Source organism: Choristoneura fumiferana, chromosome 4, assembly GCF_025370935.1.
Source record: "Choristoneura fumiferana chromosome 4, NRCan_CFum_1, whole genome shotgun sequence".
Lineage (NCBI taxonomy): Eukaryota > Metazoa > Arthropoda > Insecta > Lepidoptera > Tortricidae > Choristoneura > Choristoneura fumiferana.
This window is the reverse complement of record NC_133475.1, coordinates 18,810,023-18,832,306: the sequence shown is the minus strand read 5'-3', so window position 1 is coordinate 18,832,306 and position 22,284 is coordinate 18,810,023. Positions and strand designations below refer to the sequence as shown.

At 38.0% G+C, this 22,284-nt stretch overlaps 1 protein-coding gene across 2 annotated transcripts in view; it reads left to right on the top strand.

Annotated features, from left to right (window-relative positions):
• The window catches only part of LOC141427096 (carbonic anhydrase 1-like), a 21,361-nt gene extending 1,304 nt beyond the window's left edge, over positions 1 to 20,057 (top strand). The window contains exons 2-9 of one of the 2 annotated variants that reach the window (XM_074086328.1): positions 1,701 to 1,813; positions 3,347 to 3,415; positions 8,665 to 8,971; positions 12,035 to 12,058; positions 14,151 to 14,315; positions 15,609 to 15,853; positions 18,661 to 18,870; positions 19,854 to 20,057. In XM_074086328.1, the coding sequence (XP_073942429.1) occupies positions 1,701 to 1,813; positions 3,347 to 3,415; positions 8,665 to 8,971; positions 12,035 to 12,058; positions 14,151 to 14,315; positions 15,609 to 15,853; positions 18,661 to 18,870; positions 19,854 to 20,006 (1,286 nt within the window). In that variant the 3' untranslated portion in view covers positions 20,007 to 20,057. The remainder of the gene's footprint in view (positions 1 to 1,700; positions 1,814 to 3,346; positions 3,416 to 8,664; positions 8,972 to 12,034; positions 12,059 to 14,150; positions 14,316 to 15,608; positions 15,854 to 18,660; positions 18,871 to 19,853) is intronic. The other variant, XM_074086329.1, reaches the window with a different exon arrangement.
• Positions 20,058 to 22,284: the final 2,227 nt, after the last annotated feature.

The following is a 22,284-nucleotide window of genomic DNA, read 5'->3' as shown; positions in this document are numbered from 1 at the left end:
GGCTGAAAAAATGCTGGACAAATTTGATCGTAAAGTAAAGCTTTAGTAAGTATTTTTATAATGCGTGTGAAAGAAATATACTTTTCGAGACGACGAGGAGACAGAATTCTAAAGTTAAAAGAAAAAGCGTTAAACCTGGATTATACTTCAACAGTTAGGTGAGTTTTTATGTGGGGGGGAAACGAGCATGCGTGTCACCTGATGGAAGGAATCATTGCCGCCCATGGACACCTGTCAACACTGAGACTGATAGGCTCGTTTTTTAAAAAATCTCTAAGTTGTTACCGCTCCGAAAACACCTATCCTAGGAGATGGTTCATACATTAGTAGTGCGTGGAAAAAAGTTTCGCTTAAAGCGGACGGTGCTAGATTGCCAATCATCAAGGTGGTGAGGATGAAATGACTGACGCCTGCGCGAAGTACGGTATAGTGAGTTTTAATCTTTTTTGGGTGGTATTTAATGTAACCAGAAAAGCTTTTGCTTTACCATTTTTTACAGTTCCTACATCAAAAGGATTCAGGGTATCTTAAACATCGTACTGACTAAGTTCTTGGTACCTAATACCCCAATTAATTTTTTAATGTGCAGCCGCGGACAGATGCTCTTTGTCCCCTTATTACCAACTTACGCTTGCCCGGTTTTTATTGTTTTTGAAAAGATATAAATTTGACTATTTTTAAACCGACTTGAAGGATTACACAGTGAGATACACAGTGACTGAATATCACACTTCATCACGCCTGTATTCCTGTAATGGGGTAGGCAGAGCATACGAAACGTTTCCGCTTATAGCAATCTTAGGTTCTAAGAAAAAAATATGAATAGGTATGTTTCTCTTATCTGATCTTACACTAAGCACGAAATACTGATTTATTTCCGCACTATTGATTTCTAACACAATGAAATTCGCTGAAGACTTAGGGATAAGCTTGAAATTGGTAAATTATTGGGAGAATAAAGGACTCATCCTCGTTTACGGCCCTTACCGCACTTCGACCTTTTTAGCTTTAAATAAATAAGGGTGTACGACCGGAGCTAAGTGGAACCATGATACTGATCTTGGACATGTAAGGGTCGGAATTATTAAGGTTGTTAAGACCAAAAGCCGCATTGTCTAACGCATCTGGGGTCACAATCGCTTTCATCTATTTCTTTCTCTCATACGGTATGGCTGTAGAAAGAGGTAGTAAATGCGGGTTAGTATCGTTTCGTGTAAAAAGCAGCTTGGTCAAAGTAGCAAATTAGCAATTGGTCTAAGTATAAAGTGGTCGAAATAGGAACTGGTCTAAGTAGCAAATGGTCTAGAATTCTTTGACTTAAAGTCGACGGAGCTCCGGCGGAGCTCCTATTCCGAGTGGCTGAGGCGCTTCGCGCCTTCACGCAACTCTAACCTGACCTATGTTTTTTCAAGTTTTTGACAAAGAGCAGGTTAGGACCAGTTGCTTTTTAGACCACTTGCTACTTAAACCAATTGCTAATTTTCTACTTTGTATTGTCTGACAACCTAGCACTCGCGATCGTGTTAAAAATATCTTTCTGCCCTCATCCCAAATAGCGTGAGAGAAAGGCGTGGTAAAAAACATCGTGTTGCCGAGTGCGTAAGACAATAAAGATCCTATAAGCTAGGCCAGACGTTGTTTGAATGAGGTAATAACGCTTGATGGAATGACGGCTATATATTATGATTGTTTGTCCACAGGCTCATGCAGCCAAGACCAGACCAGCCAGCGCGTCAACACGCTGCGGGACGACGCCGACGACATACAGCGACAGCTTGACAACGAAGCGCGCGACCGGATCAAGTACGGCCGTGTGAGTGGCGCTCACAGCGTTAGGTTTTTTTTTGAGTGAAAATGCTCCTTAAGCCTCTCACTACGCCGTTTCATACTATGACCGTATTAGGAATGTACCAGGCGCGGAATGTAATGCGACATGAACTGCATGCATGTCAACGGGGTTTCATATCTTTGTTATTGACGCTCGTTAAGAGCGTTCATAGCTTTGTTAAGAACCATGGTAATTGCTGGTGGTGCCAATGGGCATAACCTCATACTTTACAATACAAAGAATATATTTTGCCTGAAACGTTCCTATTACGATCATGGTATGATACATCCTGATGCATGCCTGATGTTTGGGGAAAGAGAGCGTGTGTTGGATTCGCGGATGAAGGAAACAACACGAGTTCCCTGTTGCCTTTGTGAGATGCCACTGGAGCCCGAAGCGACATTGTAATGTGGTGGTGGTGATAGATGGATTTGTGTGTGTTCATACAGTGTGGAGGCGGAGGAACTGTATGAACACACATTTCATGCATAAAAGTCATATCATAAAGGTCGCGGGTGTGCAAAGTAATTGTGTCAGTTCGTTGAACATACGTAAAAAATTTCGAATCTGTGCTATCAGCCCTTGAGGAGTTCCGTCATCAGCAGTTGACCCTGGCTGCAGCATCAGGTTGCGTTTATCATATAAACGCATTGTCATTGAAATTTAACAATTATGTAAAGTTTTTGTGTGTGCCGTCCACTTTTGAAGAGTTCCCTTCTATAGAGACGATCCTGGACAGGATGAGCAGGATGTCACTGCTACATTATTGTATTGTTAGCAGATTTACATCAGTTTGCCAAATCTACAGTCCCTAGTTTTATTATTTTAGCTTTCTCGTTTTCTGCTTCAGTTGGAATACCTATAAAATCCTCTTTATTCGTTTTATTTCGTCACGCCACTGATGAACTACTGTATTTTACCTTTGAATATTCGTGAAAAAAAAAATTAAATTGTTTATTACAATTAGTTTTAGAGGAAAAGTTAGTATGCGCTGAAATTTTGCCTAGGTTTAGTATACATACACACACACAAACATCACGCCTGTATTCCGAAATATTGTAGGCAGAGCACACGAAACGTTACGGCTTCGGAGCCACTTTTGGAAATTTTAGGTTTTAAGTTTGACAAAAACGGTACAATAGTGACAGGTTGCTAGCTTTGAAAAGAGAGAAGCATAAAAGAAAAAGAGAAAAAAACTTGTGAGCACAACCATTTTTTTATATTTTTTAAACGAACGTCTCCTGATTTAAGACTTTCAACACATGCGCCAAGCGTCCTCGATAAGCATGTGCTGTTTGTTATCGTTTATTTTTTAAGGCCAACATAAGTTCAAGCTACATGGAAAGAGGGCCCGATTCTTTTTCTATGCACCGGGGCCCTTGTCCACCTAGCCACTGCAAGGAGCATACAAATTCAACGTTAAAACAGAGTGCATAAAGTTACACGCCAGAATAACAAAAGCATTGTGCTGTCAACCCGTCCGTGTTCAATAAATTGAATGGTGGGTTTTAATTACAGGCCAAAACAATATGGGTGCTTCACTTCCCCACGCGGCTACCGATCAGGTCGACTCTGACACGAAAATATGTGAGTATTAAAGCTTTATTTCCACGAATGCAATTGATATTTGTGATTTGTTAATGAGAAACTTTGTTTGGACTCGCTTTTTGTCTATTCGAGAACTGGGCTCAGATTAACAAAAGTCTTATTTCCACGAACGCTGTTAATACTCGTATTTGTGATTTTTTTGATGAGGAACTTTGATTGTACTTATTCGTTACATTTTGTCTGTACGAGTATGAACACAGACAAATGACAAAAGTGTAGATGAGATTATAAGACGATGTTGAGTTTCTTGCCGGATTCTTCTCAACAGAGGCTTTTCCGAACCGGTGGTAGATTTTTTGACATTCATAAGTGCTTGTTATAGCCTAAATTGAATAAAAATATGTTGACTTTGACATTGACTTTGACATTGAAGAGAAAACTTAAATCGGTTGAAATTGGATTTATAATGTTTTTTTAAACAATCTTTCTCAAACTTTCTCAAACGCTTTTCTCTTCTCTATGCAGCAAGTATGGCGCTACTTGCGTGTGACGTCACATGCAAGTATGTCTTTCTCTGTCTAATCTTGAGTTTCAAACCTTTTTAACTTTGTTATTTGTAAAGGTGGCTTAAACATTGTTTCTCTGTTCGATAACAGGCATTGTAAAGTTTTAAGTTATTAAACATAAAAAATAGTCAAATAGTTACGATAGGTTGCCGGGAAGGGATTGCTCTGAAGCGATTAGGGTGCCTATTGCATATCTTAGAAAATCTCTATAATATGAGGACGCATGTTTTCTATACTGCCTAATATGTGTTGGTGTTTAATAAAGAGTCATTGTATTGTATTGTATAATTACGTATACACAATGTTTTTTTTTCTGTCTGTCTCCGTCTCTTAAGGCTATTTTTCTTAGGAACGCGTGGATCAAGCCGGGATTAAATCCTTCAATAATATCAAAAATATAAGACATATAATAATGATTTCCTATTGAATTTTGTCAAAAAAGTTCGTATTTATCTAGTTTTCTTAACCAGCTTACTGAAGTTAACTAAAGCTTATTGGATAAGCATGAAATACTAAGTTATCCGACAAAATGCGGTGGAAAAGCATCATTCATTGAATTTACACCTTAAAGCAGTGAAAATCAAAATTCTTAGTCAACAGGATTTAAATTTATAGTTATAACTAAGAGCTATTTCCATACAATTGCCGTAACCGCAACTTGACATTTTGTATTGAAAGTGGAATCCTGAGCGTATTGAGGGATTCAAGTGTTAACGCCCTAGATGGAAATTATTTTGCTCTCGAGTGGCTCATACAACTGTTCGCACCGAGCATTAAGAAACTTAAAAAAAAAAACAGTTCTAAATATAATTATAGAGCTACCAGCATAGAAAATGGCGTGGTTTTACAATTATCAGCTTCAAAATTGCATTTGCAAAAAACACTTAGAAAAACTTTAAACAGAAAAGTTGCACTTTGATCCCTCTCGTCAGTAAGAAAAAGTTACTTTTCTGAATGAGAGGTTTGAATAGATTATTTACGTCGTTATATTTAAAAATCTGTCTATTTCTATGCGTACTCTATGACACCGCTCCCGATATAATTGCGTTTGAAATCCGAACAGAATTTAAATTAGCTCAAAACAAGTAATATCTGTCGCTTATAAACCGCCGAATTGGGATCAAAATATTATTCATAAAACGGATTGCCGATGGAATTCAATTTGTTTTCTCTGCTGGCAACTTTTCGTGCCTGACATATTTAAAATGTCCGTGTTATGCCGAATCCATTATGAAATGAAATAATTGTAGCTTTGCTTGTACCTGTTTTGCCGGGCGTTGGATTGTTCCGCCGTGTGAGAGGATTATGAGACAAAGCTGCGATGTAAATGAGATTATTTCATCATCATCATCCCAGCCTATATACGTCCCACTGCTGGGCACAGGCCTCCTCTCAGAACAAGAGGGCTTGGGCCATAGTTCCCACGCGGGCCCAGTGCGGATTGGGAACTTCACACGCACCATTGAATTGCTTCGCAGGTTTGTGCAGGTTTCCTCACGATGTTTTCCTTCACCGCAAAGCTCGTGGTAAATTTCAAATGTAATTCCGCACATGAATTTCGAAAAACTCAGAGGTGCGAGCCGGGGTTTGAACCCACGACCCTCTGTTTGAGAGGCGATAGATCAAACCACTAGGCCACCACGGCTTTTCAAACCACTAGGCCAGCACGGCTTTTTCAAACCACTAGGCCACCACGGCTTTTCAAACCACTAGGCCACCACGGCTTTTCAAACCACTAGGCCACCACGGCTTTTTCAAACCACTAGGCCACCAAGGCTTTTAATGATTAAATGAATTATTGAATTATTTGGTGTCATTTTTCATTAATGCATATTATTACATGTATGTAAATGGTGTTAATCCTTTGAATACGTTTCACTGGCCACATCGTTAAGTAATGTTGCACTTTTTAATCAACTAATAACACTATTATTGAAACTGGAATTATATTTTTAAAATTTACACTATTTCAAATTAATATTAAATTACAATGTAATGACGATGACTTTTAACGAATACCACAATAGAATAAGCTATAACTAGTACATAAAACAGTGGTAGAGGATTTTAACAATGTACCTAGCTTCATTATCATTAGATTAATTATAACTGCGAAGAAACATAGTGTATCTATGCAGCGTGTATTTTTGACTACTACAACTACCTACAAACTTTAAGGGTGCATTTCCACCAGAGATGTGCCGAGGATGTGTTGCAAGCTATGTTTTCATGAACCAATATAGAAACGTTTATCCTCGCACAACACTGTTCTGGTGGAAACAGCTGAGCGGAGCAAGGCGAGGTAAATGAAGTGTTCCTATCGCACATATCTGGTTCAAACGCAGCCTAAGCTGTGAGTTAAAAAGAACTTGTAGCGGTGATTTTCAGCCTGCGCCCGTCACACAGCGTGAAAGCTAATTCTAGAGCCAGGTAAAGCTGTATAGATGACTGTTGCTTGCTGTTTAGATGAATAGACAATCTTCTTTTTGTTTTAAATTATCCAACAATAATCATTGTTTTATACAAAACGTGAATTATTATCATCAAAAAGCAGAAGGATCATAGTCATATCCTTGAATGAAATTGTCAAAGGGCGGTTGAAGTCTTTTTATTTATTTTATGTAATAAAGGATACGGAAAACGATCCCCTTGCCTGCAATTCTTTTGAACGATAGTCAAATTTGAACATGAAACTACCGTGAGACTCACTCATATTAAATATAATGATCCGGACTCGATTTAAGACGTGAGTTATCCGGGTCATTATATTTAATTTGATAGTCAAGTTGTTTATGTCATACGGGTATATTTAGATCAAAAGAATTAAGAATCTTGGAAGGATTACAGCCATTGTTTTTTATGTAATTTTTGTGGAATACAAAAACAAGAAGATGCCGTATGTCCCAGTTGATATACATTCACACTTTTAGAAATATTAATGATTATAGATATTGTTTTTTTTTTTTTTTTTTTATTTGACTGGATGGCAAACGAGCAAATGGGTCTCCTGATGGTAAGAGATCACCACCGCCCATAAACATCTGCAACACCAGGGGTATTGGAGACGCGTTGCCAATTACAATGTACTAGCACCTAGCGTGGATTAGCGGAAAGATAGTTGAGCTCTTTAAAAAAAAACTCAATATTGCGTTGTAAAATGCGAATATAATTTAGATAGGACAATAGAATTAGAATTTTTCAAAGAATTCCAGCAAGCTGGAACTCGTTTTATTACACTATTTCGGTCCTTAATGCGAGTTGACCGAATTCCAGGTGTGCGTAACTTTTGGGAACAATTATAACCGCAATTTTTTGCTCTTTTTCAGTTTATTGTTTGTAGCACAAAACCGTACGTCCGTTGGAAATGTCAGTCCCTTCAATAGTAAAGAATGTTAAATTCTGAATCGAAGAGCATCTTAAACTTCAAATTCAGTTCAGTGGTTATAGCCGAAATAATATCCAAGACTTTGTTATTGCATTTGGCAAGGACAACTTATTGTAATTACTCATAAATTTTTAAAACTTAAAAATTTACTTGTCAAAGAGCTTCTTTTATTTATACAAAACTAGCATGTTACTTGCGACTCCGTCCGTGTAAAATTCATTTATCGCTATCCCGTAGGATCTATACGATTTCCCAGGATAAAAACTATCCTATGTCCTTCCCCGGGTCTCAAACTATTTGTGTACCGAATTTCATATAAATCGGTTCAGCGGTTTTGACGCGATGGAGTAACAAACAGAGAAACAGACTAAACCATTAGTAGGGTGACAATGAATTTTAATTAAAAGTTTATTTTGAACATAAAAATATTACAAAAAATGCTTGGTTCCATGTAATAGCAACTTATTCGTGATCACCACCAATTGGGTTGCACCAAAAGAAATAACCTACAGTTTTTATTTTATTTTTGAAAAGAATAGGATATTTTAAGATACCATTTTCATTGATTTTGAATTTGGATGAGTATTTAATTTTTTATATTTTTTTTACGAAATACGCTGGATGACGTCACAGTGAGACAGCCACGTTCCATTGTCTAGAAAAATTCAGGTCGTAATAACATAATCTGTGGCATTATACAATTTGACAATAATTCAAGCACGGCTTAGGGTCCTAAATGAACCATGACAAATAGTTTTATTTAATTTTCTTCTTTTAGCTTCGATTATTCCTATGTTTATTTAATGGTGTGATAGCAAGTTAAATAGTTTTTTTTTTTTTTATTAAAACTCTATATTAAAATTCTTTTGTATTTACTTGTAACGTAGTAATTTAATAATTTAATTTGTAATAATACATTAAAAATACTCGTATACATTTCGGACTTTACGATAAATGACAACTGTTTAAGGCCAGGTGCGCATCATGTGATTAAAGTTCTATATATTTTTCACTCTTTGCTATTATAGGCAGGACAGCAACATTTCAAACTGTCAATTTGCTTAAGAGTGTAGACCGGCTTTATAACTGCCTTTGTGACGGGACACTGCAGGGGTCAAATGAGGGTCATTACTTAAATTTTGTTTATTTAATTCAGTTTATCACATTTTTGGAATCTGATTTCTGAAAACGCTTCACAAAGCCTATTTCTCCAAATGGTTTTCGATTTATTATATATTATCAAAAATTGGGACATCCCAATTACTGAATTAGAAAAAAATATTTCGTGATCATCGATTAAAAATCATCGTGTCGTTAATTATTAACAATTGTTTCAGATTTCGTCGAGACTAAAAAGGACAGATCCAAAACCAGAATTAAATGCAGAATCACAACCAGAATTAAATGCAGAACCACAACTAGAATTAAACGCAGAACCACAAATAGAATTAAATGCAGAACCAATACCAGAGCTAACTGCAGAACCAAAACCAGAGCCAGCACCAGAGCCAAAACCAGAACCGAAAAAATGCCCGAAACCATGCCCAAAACCAACCCCCAAACCATGCCCGAAAACAGAACCGAAACAAGAAAAATCAAAGCACATATGCTTTAATCCGGAATTGTCGATTCCTCCATCAAAGCGTAAGTTTTTCTGCATGATGTTTCGCTTAAAAAAATGAAAATACAAAAAAAAAAATTAAAAATTTTAACAATAGATAGCAAGAAAAAGAACAACACATACAGCGGGGTTTTCGGTGCGGAAATGATTTCAGGAAGAGTAGAGATAAACAGAGAGGTTAGTCTGAAAAAAAAAAAAACTTATTATGCCTAATTAATAACTACCTCTCTGCGAATTGTATACAAATTATGATACAATTTTATCTTAACTCATTTAGGGGGTGCTTTAGCTTTACTACCAAGCCATATAAGATAATAATAAAAATAACATTATAAATGACATGCAGTAATAGTGGTTGACGCAATTTTCATAACAAAATACATATTAATATTATTTCTATATTTGGAACAGTCAAGCTACTGCGTCTTTCTGTAAATATCCATTTCAACGAACTAAACGATCTTTCTACGTCGGTAATTGTAATAGGCGCGAGTAGGTACTTAAGAACAGGTTCATATCTTAATGACTGATCTTATTCATTTATATAAATATTATGTTTTCATGTATTTTTTTTTTCAATTAAATATTCGATAGGCAGAAACCTACCACAGTGCATTCTGTTTTACTCTTTGGCTAATGTCAAACATTCCCGCACCGAAAACCCCGATGTATGCAACAAACATAATGTTTTTCCTTGATTGTACAGATATTTTAACTTTGACTTTAATAATACTAGAGAACTATGCACGGGAAGTTTAGCAAAATATATGTACAGATGTATCAATAGAAGCAAAGTTAAAAATCGTAAACACCTCCCTCCTCCAGGTTATGCATTTCCTCCACACTTTCTCGAATCAAATAATCCCTTATGTGTTAAAAACCGTCCAGTCATTTCAGCTACAGAGAGGACCAAAGATATAGACATACTGCATATATAAATGCTCGAATAATATGACCATAATTCCTTCGGGAAGTCGGATAAAAAGTTACCTTGTATCTACACTGTTTCTTGTCGATTAACATAACTGTTAATAAGTACCTACAAAAGGAAAATCGGCCACATGAATTGACTATTTTGAATTCAGACCGAATTTAATACGGTCCAAAATTTATTTAATCAAAGCGTAACCCAATTTCTATATAAATTGTTTATTTCCTGAGTCGTAAATAGACAATACTATTTTTAACGACATTCTAAATGGACAGTTTTCCTTGTTGTTGTTTACTATTTCTATTTGGCATTTATTTGCTTGAACGTATAATTTCGAGTGTCTTTTTAGGGTTCCGGAGCCAAAATGGCAAAAACGGAAACCTTATAGTTTCGTCAAGACCGTCTGACTGTCTGTCTGTCCGTCCGTCCGTATGACACAGGCATTTTACTCGAAAACTACAAGATGTATGTATATCAATTAAATTTGGAGTGCAGATGTCTTGTCAAAGCCGCTTTTTAGTTTTGTTGTTAAATTACAAAAATAAATATTTATAGGGGTGGCACTCCATAAACATAAAAGAAATTGAAAAAAAAAAATGTTTAACTCGCATCAACTTGTGGCACATAGTTCGACAGCTCTTTTAAAAAGATAGTAAGGTTTCTCTAAAACTTTTTTTAATAAGTGAAGATTTCCGGAAATAATCGCTCCCAAAGTAGCAAAAATTGTGTCCCCCCCCCCCTCTATCTTGTAAACCGTTTGTCCAAAAAATATGCAAAAAATTACTAAAGGTAATACTTTCAGCGAAAATTGGTTTCAACATGATCGGATATACCGTTTTTGAGTTATTGCCGAAAAACTGCGCTTTTCAACAAAAGGACGTAAGTGCCGTCAAGGCTCTTTTTGTGGTAATAAATTTGAAGACTGTAGTAAGTGTTTTAATTGTGTTATAACGCACATAATATTACTTGATTTTTTTCGTAATGGCTGCGGAACCCTATCTTGGGCGTGTCCGACACGCTCTTGGCCGGTTTTTTTCCATTTGTACTCAATGAAGAGTAATTTTTCTTATCGTAACCTTAACAATATAATAATAATCTCATAATCTCTTTGTAACATCTGTAACCATATTATGTATATTGTGGAAAAGCAATAAAATATTGAGTATTGAGTATTGAATATTATTTCTTTTGTTTCAAACTCCTGAAACCTCCAGTTTGAAAGTAGCATCATTTCTGCATGTTTATCCACAACTTCTTTATTCGATTTAGGAGTAACAACGTTAGTTCCCGGGATTATTTATCGTCGGGAATGTTTTCGTCAGTCCGGGCACAGCTGGGTGTGAAAAGGGATCAGTACACAATAACCCAATTTAATCATCATTTTAGTCTAAGTACAGCTACTTAGGGTGGGTTCGTCCAACTAACGAGGTTGGAACCACAAAGCACTTACGGAGTTGACGTTACAAGTAATGAAAACGGGTGGATAGAAAGAGAAAGTGTCTGGACACAACACTGGTCTGGTCAACCTGTCATCGTGCTACCACATAGCTGAACCTGTCTGTGCTCTTAACTGACAGGCACTGGAGCTCTGTTTATTATGAAGTTTAGGGGCAGTAAACAAGATGCTGATGATGATGAAAAGCTCAGACACCCTAGTTGTCTTATATAGGGATATGATTTTACTTCAGTTTAATGACAATGTTGACAGGCGATACCGACAATTTGGTGTATTATTATTCCATGATGATTGACTTGCCAATGGCTTATGTTTAACCTAAGCAATTCAGATAATTAGTGAAAATATTAATAACATGAATGGTGCGATTAGTTATTGCTTGTTAGAGTGCACATTCTACCATTAAAAAGAGCAAGACCTCCTGATACATATATACACATAAACGTCTAATAAGGCCTCTACATTTGTCACCCTATGAACGTGTTGTGTGGAATAAAAAAAAGCATTTCTTTTCTTTAGTTATGTTTTGCTCACGGCCCCACAAATTCACAGTTTTGGGCCGTCTCTTGTCGTAGATACTTTTCGGTCGGACCTAACGGAGCTGGCTTAGAGACTCGTTGCTTTTTATTAACCTCGACTTGTGTTCGTTCAGTTTATTTCGGTGCGCGGGGAATAATTCTTGTTTTTTTTTTGTTACAGCCGACAGCACCTGGGATTATCGGTGTAAGTTTTTTTATTTCTATCTAGACTTTAACCGCCGTTTTGTTTACGAATATTTTTTTACTCAATTCGCATAAGAATTCTCAAAAGCTACTTTACCTTTTGTCTTCTTGTTGTATGACCGTGAAAAATTTCATGTTTCTACGCTTAGCAGGTTAAGTTTTTAGGATTTTTCCCTGTAAAAATGTCTTTCTAACTGTAAAATGTCTTTGTAACTGTTCTTCTAAAAATCATCAAACATTTCAAAATCTGTTCAAGAATCAAATTGTTGACTGTTCACGTCAATTTTGAACAAATTTTTGGTCCTTCAAGAAACGAAGCTCTCTTACATGTATAACCAGTTTAGGTGGTTGGTATTTTTCACTAATAGGATAGTTTTTATGAATAATACGATATTTGACAACTCCTGAATTTGTCATGTCTTAATATTATTATGAATATATAGATATACGAGTACAGACAGTGTTTAGCGAAGAGAAAACTTAAATCGGTTGAAAATTGGATTTATAGTGATTTTTTGAAAAATCTATTGTTACGTTCGTGGGGTGGGTTCGTGATTGAAAAGCACTTTTAACACCGATGAATAAGATTAGGATTTATTTTCACACTGTTACTTAACTTTACAAAACACATAAAAACAGTTCACAGTAATTTCGCACTCGAAAACTCACTTACTAGTCGCTTTGATTCTCTTCGATGTTTATCTCTCGGTTTCGCATTCGAAACTCTCCTCCGCCGCTAGTGTGCCCGAAATACCTGTCTCTTTCTCAAACGCTTTTCTCTATGCAGTAGTAAGTATGGCTACTTGCATGTGACGTCACACGCTAGTACGTCTTTCTCTGTCTAATCTTGAATTTCAAAGCTTTATAACTTTGTTATTTTGTTGACGTAGTTTAAAAGTCCTTTCTCTATTCGATAACAGGCATTGTGTAGTTTTTATTTATAAAACACTAGCTTTTGCCCGCGACTTCGTCCGCGTGGAATAGTAGGTAACTTTGGGAACTATTTAATTTATTTAGGATACCTATTTTGCACTTTATTTCGTATTAAGTGCCTAAATGCCAAGTTTCATGGTTATATCTTCGACAGCGACGAACTTCCACCTTATAAACTTTCATCCCCTATTTCAACCCCTTAAAGCCTCTTTTTCGCGATAAAAGATAGCCTATGTTCTTTCCCAAGGTCTATTCTATCTCTGTACCAAATTTCATCAAAATCGGTTCAGCGGTTTAGGCGTGAAAGCATAACAGACAGACAGACAGACAGACAGACAGACAGAGAGACAGACAGACAGACTCTTACAAAAGAGAGCAATTAGAGCAATTTATAATTTGAAGACGCGTGAATCTTTAAGATCTTTTTTTAAGGAAACAGATATCCTAACCCTGCCGTCGCTTTATGTTTTTGAAATAATCATGTATGTTAGGAAGAACATATGTGATTTTCCCACTAACGTCGATAAGCCAAAAGCTACTAGAAACACAGGGAAGCTTAAAGTTCCATCTTACAGACTGGCTAAAACCAAAAAGTCTTTTCTGGGAAATTGCATACGTTTTTATAATAAAATTCCAAAAAATATTATAAATGAAACGGATACAAAATTCAGATCTATTGTCAAGAAGACATTAATATCAAAGGCGTATTATAAAGTTAATGATTATATCATGGACAGGGATATTTGGAAATAATTCCGATCCGCATTAGCGATCCCTTCAAATAGCGAACCTACTGTGTTAAAAATAAAGTTGTGTTAAATACTTGTGATGTTTAAATATCATTTAATAATATTGTAAATCTGTTTAGAAAAAAAAAATTATATATATACCTCGTTGAGTTTCTTGCCGGATTTTTCTCAGCAGAGGTTTTTCCGAACCGGTGGTAGATTTTTTTTTGACATTCATAAGTGCTTGTTATAGCCTAAATTGAATAAAGATATTTTGACTTTGACTTTGACTTTGACTTTGACAGAGTTACTTTCGCATTTATAATATTAGTATGGAAGTATGGAAGTATGGATAGTATGGAAGTATGGATAGTATGGAAGTATGGATATGGATATACAAAATAGTCAAATACCGTATTCTCTGCTCCTCAGGTCAGGCGAAATGGAAGGAAAAGTTCCCCAAATGTGGGGGTTGCCACCAGTCCCCGATGAAGCTCCCAGTAAGCAACCTGGCGCCTCTCAAGACGGACGCCATGACATTCTGCAACTTCCACGTCACTCCGAAAAGGATGATGTTGAACGTTGACAGCCATAGGAGTGAGTCGTTAATCATTTTGCCAAGATCCTCGAAATAGATTATTATTATATTTAGCCTATAACTGAGCCCCACTGATGGGCAAAGGCCTCCGCTCTTGAGATAGTAAAGTAAGTAAAAATATACAAGAACCCTTCATCTCCCAACAATATTCAAATGTCACTTACGTAACTAGAGCTTGTCCTAAAAGCTGAGCTGATTTAAAACACTATACCTATTAAGTGTAATAAGACAGATGATTGGATTGTTTTTATTTACTTTATTATGCCTTCATATTATTTTTTTTTTATTCGAATGGATGGCAAACGAGCATGTGGGTCTCCTGATGGTAAGAGATCACCACCGCCCATAAACATTAGCAACACCAGGGGTATTGCAGATGCGTTGCCAACCTAGAGGCCTAAGATGTGATACCTCAAGTGCCAGTAATTGCACCGACTACTCTCCACGCCGAAACACAACAGACGTTAAAAACGTTTCATCGTCAAAAAGTGACAGTTTAATATAAAATTTTGCTCTATAATATAAGATATATACTTACGCAGAACTTCAAAGTAACGGATGTTTTAAAACACACCGTCGGAACTGGTCTCGATTTTATGGAATTTCGGTTTGGCTAAAACTTTCCTACGTTGGGGACCGAAATTGTGTTGTTTTATTAAAGCTAGAACGGTATCAGGCCCTCCGGGAAATATGAAATAACTCAGTTTGAAGCAAAAACCGGGCAAGCGCGTGTCGGGCAGGCAATATATATATTAATGTAAGATTTGGTCGATCACTTCTCGATAGTTCGCTTTTCAACTGCGTAAATATTCAGCGTTTTCACGTTTTTTGGGTTCCGGAGCCAAAATGGCAAAAACGGAACCCTTATAGTTATATAGTGTCTGTCTGTCCGCGGCTTTGCTCAGGGACTATCAATGCCAGAAAGCTGTAATTTTGCTCGGATATATAGGTATGTAAACTATGCCGACAAAATAGTACAATAAAAAAAACAAAATAAAATACCGTAATGTGGGATTGATTTTTTTCTCATCAAACCCTATAGTGTCTATCGTTGGATAGGTATTTTAGGGGATTGCTAATTTTGGCTCCGGAACCCTATAAAACGTCACAAAACTGTCATTTTTGTTCAGGCCATCTTTTTAAACTTTCGCAATTGATCGTGCTCTTGGTTCTGAGTGAAGAAAAAGCCATATTTTTGTTAAAATTAAAAAATGGTACACTGTTAGTGAAAATGCTCACAAAACAATTACTTTTCATTGAATATAAGGAACACAAATTCTGTATTCTTGCAGTAAGCCTATCCGGAGAGTGGCCACCGAATCGGCGGCCGACTCTCTTCGGCGGAGTGCTCACCACCAGGAGGTACTCGTTCGAACACATGGTGTTCCACTGGCCTTCTGAGCACATCGTGGGAGAGAAGCGGTACCCCTTGGAGACGCAAGCGTACTTCGTGGCTTCGGAGTACAGGGACATAGTGGACGCCATTGCTGCTACTACGGACAAACAGGCGATACTGGGCATAGCCAGTCTGTATAATGTAAGTTGATTATGGTCACTAAAGACCGATACCTGTTACACCGTATTATACCATGACCGTAATGGTAATAGCAACGTGTCTGGCAAAAATATATTCTTTGTATCGAAGAGACGGGTTCCCTTTATCTCGCATAATATCGATTCTCCAAAATACACTTCGCATAACAGGTATCTCATAATTTTATTTTAGCCGAATGATACTTTTGCATAATAATAAGTTCGAATAATAGTAATTTCTCAGAATATTAAATAGCAGAACACTCTAATCGCCGAATATACTTCTGCAGAATATTAAATAGCAGAACATTAGTATCGCAGACTTTTATATGGCATAATGGCATAGCAAAATACTAGTTTGGACTATTGTATTTTCACGGAATTTTAAATAGCGCTGACTTTAACATGACGTAATGACAAAGTTAAAGGAACTAACAGCTAATAAGAATGGGTTAAGGTTAAAGTAAGGCCAGCAAAGTAAGCGTGCTGTAACAGCAGCAGGCAAAGCGCCAGAACAGAACAGCAGCTACATAGTAGGTTAGGTTAGGTTAGAACTGCGACTACAACAGCGCGCGAGCCGAGCGAGAATCTACTGCTGCCAATAAAGGTTAGGTTAATATAGAACTACAGTTAATTTAATTGCAAGGAATGTTAAGTAAAATTTTATTCTGCTTTTTATTATCCTTATGCAAAGTAATATTATGAGATATGTCTTTCGGCGTAGCAACTCGAACATATAAATATTACTCTCAACGATATTAAGTGATGTTAATATTCTGCTTTACAAAATTATGAGAAATTATAGTATGAGAAAAAATATATGCGAAAAGTAATTGCGGTGAGGTGATATGATGATTCTGCTCAAGTTATGAGAAACGATATTATGAGATTCGATTCTATGCAACATATTAGTGAACCGTACGAGAATACGCCCACTAGCACGTTTCCTAACCAACCGTCGCCATCACGTGTCATAATGCGCTCGATATTCCGCTCCTCACACGTTCCAATTACGGCACGGCATGAAACGGTGTACTGGGTAGAGTCCTTAAAGGTCACCGTAAACATCGATCGATCGTAGAAACTGATCGATGAACTATAAACAATTACTTTGCTCACCCGTGACCTTGCGATAGCTACTTCTATGCACAAATGTGTGTTTATGCAGCTCCTCTGCCCCCATGCTGTAACATTGCACAAATCCAACTGCCACCTCCACCATGTGGTGGTTACACTGACTTGTTTTGAACTCATTGAGAGTTCATCATAAAAGAAAAGGTTAATGTTAGACATCCTCTGCATCTGCATCTACGAATAGACTTTACCTATAGATTACAGAAAAAGTTATAAGAAGTCTTTGGTATCTAAACTAACATAGAAAGTTACCGTAACGTCTATGAAAGTACGCAACCTTTTCCACACGAATTTAGCTCGTGCTTTTCCGGATATTTTTTTCTTTACGCAAATATTTTAATAATCTTTAAAAACCAAGCATATGAGTGTTTCTACACAAATCAATTAGAACATTTTGGCTCGGGTTTAAATATTCTGCAATCGTTGAATAACCTAACCAACAAAATGTTGGAAAACCCCCGACTTTGTCACTTCAAAGTTCAATGTCTCAAAAACGGCTGAAACCGATTTTGATAGAACATCTCTAAGAACCATCGCTAGAAACCTTGCTTTCAAATAAAAAAAAACTGTTTAAGAGCTACGGTGCCACAGACAGACAGACACACAGACATACACATAGCGGTCAAACTTATAACACCCCTCTATTTGCGTCGGGGGTTAAAAAAACATTATCACTAGCTTTATAAAATAAAACACAATCGAGATACTACCTTAATAGCCCTGTCAAGACGCCGCGTTTCGAGAAATGTCTAATTTATCCGGACTACCAAATTTAATAAGGCATAATGAAATGAAAAGTAATATTCGAGTCCCACCGTCGCCAGTTTCAATCTTTGCTATCTGTCTTCAGAATAAATTACCTTGGATTATATTTAGCGATTTATCTTCTACAGTCCCACTTAATCGATCCAAAATGCTTTGAGACAACTCCCGGCTTGAAAGATAAGGGGACGTAATAATAACTTGTTTATCTGATGGCTTATTAAATTGGGTAGTTTCGTGGATAAAAATATTATTATAATATGTCTGGGCGAGCTTTGCTCGGACTAAAACTCGATAATAGCGTTTTCCCAGAGAGAAGACCAAGCTAGACTGATGACAATTGTCATCCCCGAAAACCATCACATAGGTACGAGTACCAAATTTCTTCGAAATTGCTGGAGTAGTTTCTGAGATTCTGATTATAATTAGTAAGTATGTCGGTTGTCTGCGAAGCAATTCAATGGTGTGTGTGAAGTTCTCAATCCGCACTGGGCCCGCGTGGGAACTACTGCCCAAGCCCTCTCATTCTGAGGGAAGGCCTGTGCCCTGCAGTGGGACGTATATAGGCTGGGATGATGATGTCGGTTGTCATAAAAGTATTGGACACATATTTTATTTTTTTCTGTATACTGAGTTGTCTGTATACGACTTGTGCCAACATTTCCATGGCCATTTCAACTTATTAAATAGTTTGATGTTTGGCAATAATGGAAATTGCACATCTTGTCGAGCTAGCGAGCCAGCAATCTTTTTAATTTATTTTTTGCTGACCATAAACTATGCACTTCACTTTCCGATAATGTAAATAATAATGTCAACTTTAACGGACATCTTTGAGAAAAAGATTCTAAAGATGTAGACTGGAGATTAATGAATGATGACACGCACCTTCATGATGACAGCTTTGTATTACAGTTTGCCAACTTCAGCCAGCCCGCTCTGGAGCCTATAATTGAGGAGGCACTGTACATGGGGACCAGCAACGAGTCGGTGCAGCCCGAGCCGCTGGTGAACTTCATCCCCATGTTTAAGGACTACGCGACGTACCAGGGATCACTCCCCACACCGCCGTGCAGCGAGGTTGTGCTGTGGCTAGTGCCGGCTAGGACACTGCCGGTTACCAAGGTGCGAAACTTTAAATAATTTGATTGAACTGTACTTAAATGAACTATGAACAGTTATAGTTATAGCTAGAAATAAAACAAATGAGTGTTCGTGCAGCTAACCCGCATATTCACTGTAGTAACACACAAATCATACAAGCATCTAATAGCAAGTGGATAAATAGATAGATAATGGCATACAAGTTTTTGATAAAAATAAAGGAATAAACGTTAAGAAGACAAAACATGTTAACAATCGTACAGAGAACATGAAGTTACAAAACATAGAAATACCACAATACCACATTATAATACAGGGAGCCATGTTATGTAATGAAGAAACGGCGGTTGGATGTCAGTAACTTCTGGTAGCATGGTGATGGTTGTTGTTGCTCTGAGGGTGAACTCTGATTGAGCTTGCAGCGTAGTGTGGTGCTAATGGTGGTGTAGTTGGGTTTGTGCAATTGATTTGTGTGTTCTTATAGTGTGGAGGTTGGAGCATGAACACGTAATAGCTACGTCTATACGTAGCTATCGTAAAGTCGCAGGTGAGCAAAGTAAATAAATGCGAAAGTGTGCGTGTTTGTATGTTTGTGTACGTCCAACGGAGCGACGGATCGACGTGATTTTTAACAAAGAGACAGTTTATGGGCCAGAGAGTGACATAGGCTACTTTATATCCCGGAAAAATGCACAGTTCCCGAGGGAACATCGCGCGATAACCGAATTTCACGCGCGCAAAGCCGCGGGTAAAAGCTAGTTGTTTATAATTCGTTGATATGGACTTCCGCAAAGTAACGCAAGATTCAATTAATTATATTATTATGTAGCCATGGCTAGTCTGTTTGGCGACCTTTGGATGCTCTTTGGAGCTCTGAATCTACATTGTTCACTTTTTGTAACTTATTCCAACATCAGAGACAGAGAAAGATAGATAGCTATCAAAGTATAGAGAGAGAGAGAGAGAGAGAGAGAGAATAGAGTTAGATGTCATATTATTTTCAGAGAGCTGTGCAGATTGCGCAAAGCCACGTCTGCGTAAACGGCCTGCCGACGTGCATGCTCCGGAGATCCCCGCAGAAGATGAACAACAGGACAGTTTTCTACTGCAAAAGCGAAATACAGATATCCCAATCACTTTATAAGGATCAGAATTAGTTTTAAATGTTGAAATACAGACCTATTTAAATCAGAGTTTTTCGATTAGTTTGCGAAGGTGGTCAACTGAAGAAGCTAATACGGTATTTGACAACTCCTGAATTTGCCATATCTTAATATTATTATGAAAATATAGTTATACAGACACTGTTTAGTGAATAGAAAACTTGAATAGGTTGAAAATTGGATTTATAGTGTTTTTTTGAAAAATCTATATACCTGTCTCTTTCTCAAACGCTTTTCTCCATGCAGCAAGTATGGCGGTACTGGCGTGTGACATCACATGCCAGTATGTCTTTCTCTGTCTAATCTTGAATTTCAAACCCTCATAACTGTTATTTGTAAAGGTAGCTTAAAAATTGTTTCTTTATTCGATAACAGGCATTGTGTAGTTTTAATTTATAAAACATATACAAAATAGTCAAATACCGTATTGTTGTCAGGATCGAAAAACATAAGACATCACACAACGCAACTACATATATTTATCACAAGCGACGTTTTGAATACCTAACAAGATTAAGTAAATATAGTTCCTTCCTTTATCCCGCGGCTTAGTTCTAGTGGGAGAATAATAGCTACCTCTCATTTCCGTGAGAATTCGAAAAATGCGGTCTTATGGTGATTTTCCACCGGCGAGGCGAGACGAGAATTGAAATTTGTATGGCGGCGCCCGCGGCGGCCCGCGGCGGCTCGCGGCAGGCGCGCGAGAATGCATACATCATCATCATTCCAGCCTATATACGTCCCACTGCTGGGCACAGGCCTCCTCTCAGAACAAGAGGGCTTGGGCCATAGTTCCCACGCGGGCCCAGTGCGGATTGGGAACTTCACACGCACCATTGAATTGCTTCGCAGGTTTGTGCAGGTTTCCTCACGATGTTTTCCTTCACCGCAAAGCTCGTGGTAAATTTCAAATGTAATTCCGCACATGAATTTGGAAAAACTCAGAGGTGCGAGCCGGGGTTTGAACCCACGACCCTCTGTTTGAGAGGCGATAGGTCAAACCACTAGGCCACCACGGCTTTTTAGAATGCATACAAAATATTTCAATTCTCGTCTCGCCTCGTCTCGTTTCGCCTCGTCTCGTTTCGCCTCGCCGGTGGGTAATCACCATTAAGATGCGACCAAACCGCTGCTTAAAAATCGGTGACGGTCCGGAATCGCAGTGACGCACCGCATGCGCACCGTTTTTATCGCATGCTCTCCACACCGCTGCTTAAAATACGGAATCGCAGTGACGTGTCGTAAACTTCGGGTCTTTACCGAACAAAAGTAGTGACGTTTACGGCACGTCACTGCGATTCCGCACCGTTAGCGTATTTTAAGCAGCGGTGTGGAAAGAATGCAAAAAACGGTGCGCATACGATGCGTCACTGCGTTTCCGTACCGTCACCGTTTTTTAAGCAGCGGTTTGGCCGCACCTTGATACCTGTATCATTTTTAAGATACATGTCGTTACGGCGTCTTCGGCCAGAAGGCAGCACTCGCGATGGTTGATGGTTGATGATTGAATATCCTTGTTTACCACACGAGATATCTGCAACTGAGTCCATACGGAGAATGGTTTGATGCTACGAGGGTGGGCGGGGAATGTCTGTGGTCGCGTAAGCAGTGTTTCTTATAAATCAATATCGATGCTATTCCGCCGTGCAAGCTGGTCATTTTGCTATCGATTGCATTAGAAATTTATGAAGAAATGCATACGGATATTATTGGTGGGGACTTCTGCTAAAGCGATTTTGGAAAACGTATTTATTATTTGTGAGGTAAAAATACAAAGCTGTGGATTATTGTTGTTTTTTTTTCAAAGGCCATCGTTCTCCTCATCTGCATATGTAGCAATCCACATCTGGACATAGGCCTCCCCCAATGAACAGTATTGCGGCCTGTCCTCGGCTAGACGCATCCAGCTTCTACCAGCAGCCTTTAGCAGATCGTCAACGCGACGACGCGACGACGCGATCTCCAATCAAGAACTCGTTTACTCCAGCGGCAGTGGTTGTCGGTTCTTCAGTAGATATATGTAGCATCGTATTATTATTAAGTATATTCTGACGTCAGTTCAGTCAATCATTTTATGGTTAAAATGACGAGAGAATTATCGCCTAACCTTCACGGATTGACAGACTGATAAAACTCATCATCACTATCATCATATCAGCCATAGGACGTCCACTGTTGGACATAGGCCTCCCCCACAGACCTCCAGTTGCCTCGGTTGGAAGCGGCTTGCATCCACCATGAACCCGCGACTTTAACCAGGTCCTTCGTCTAT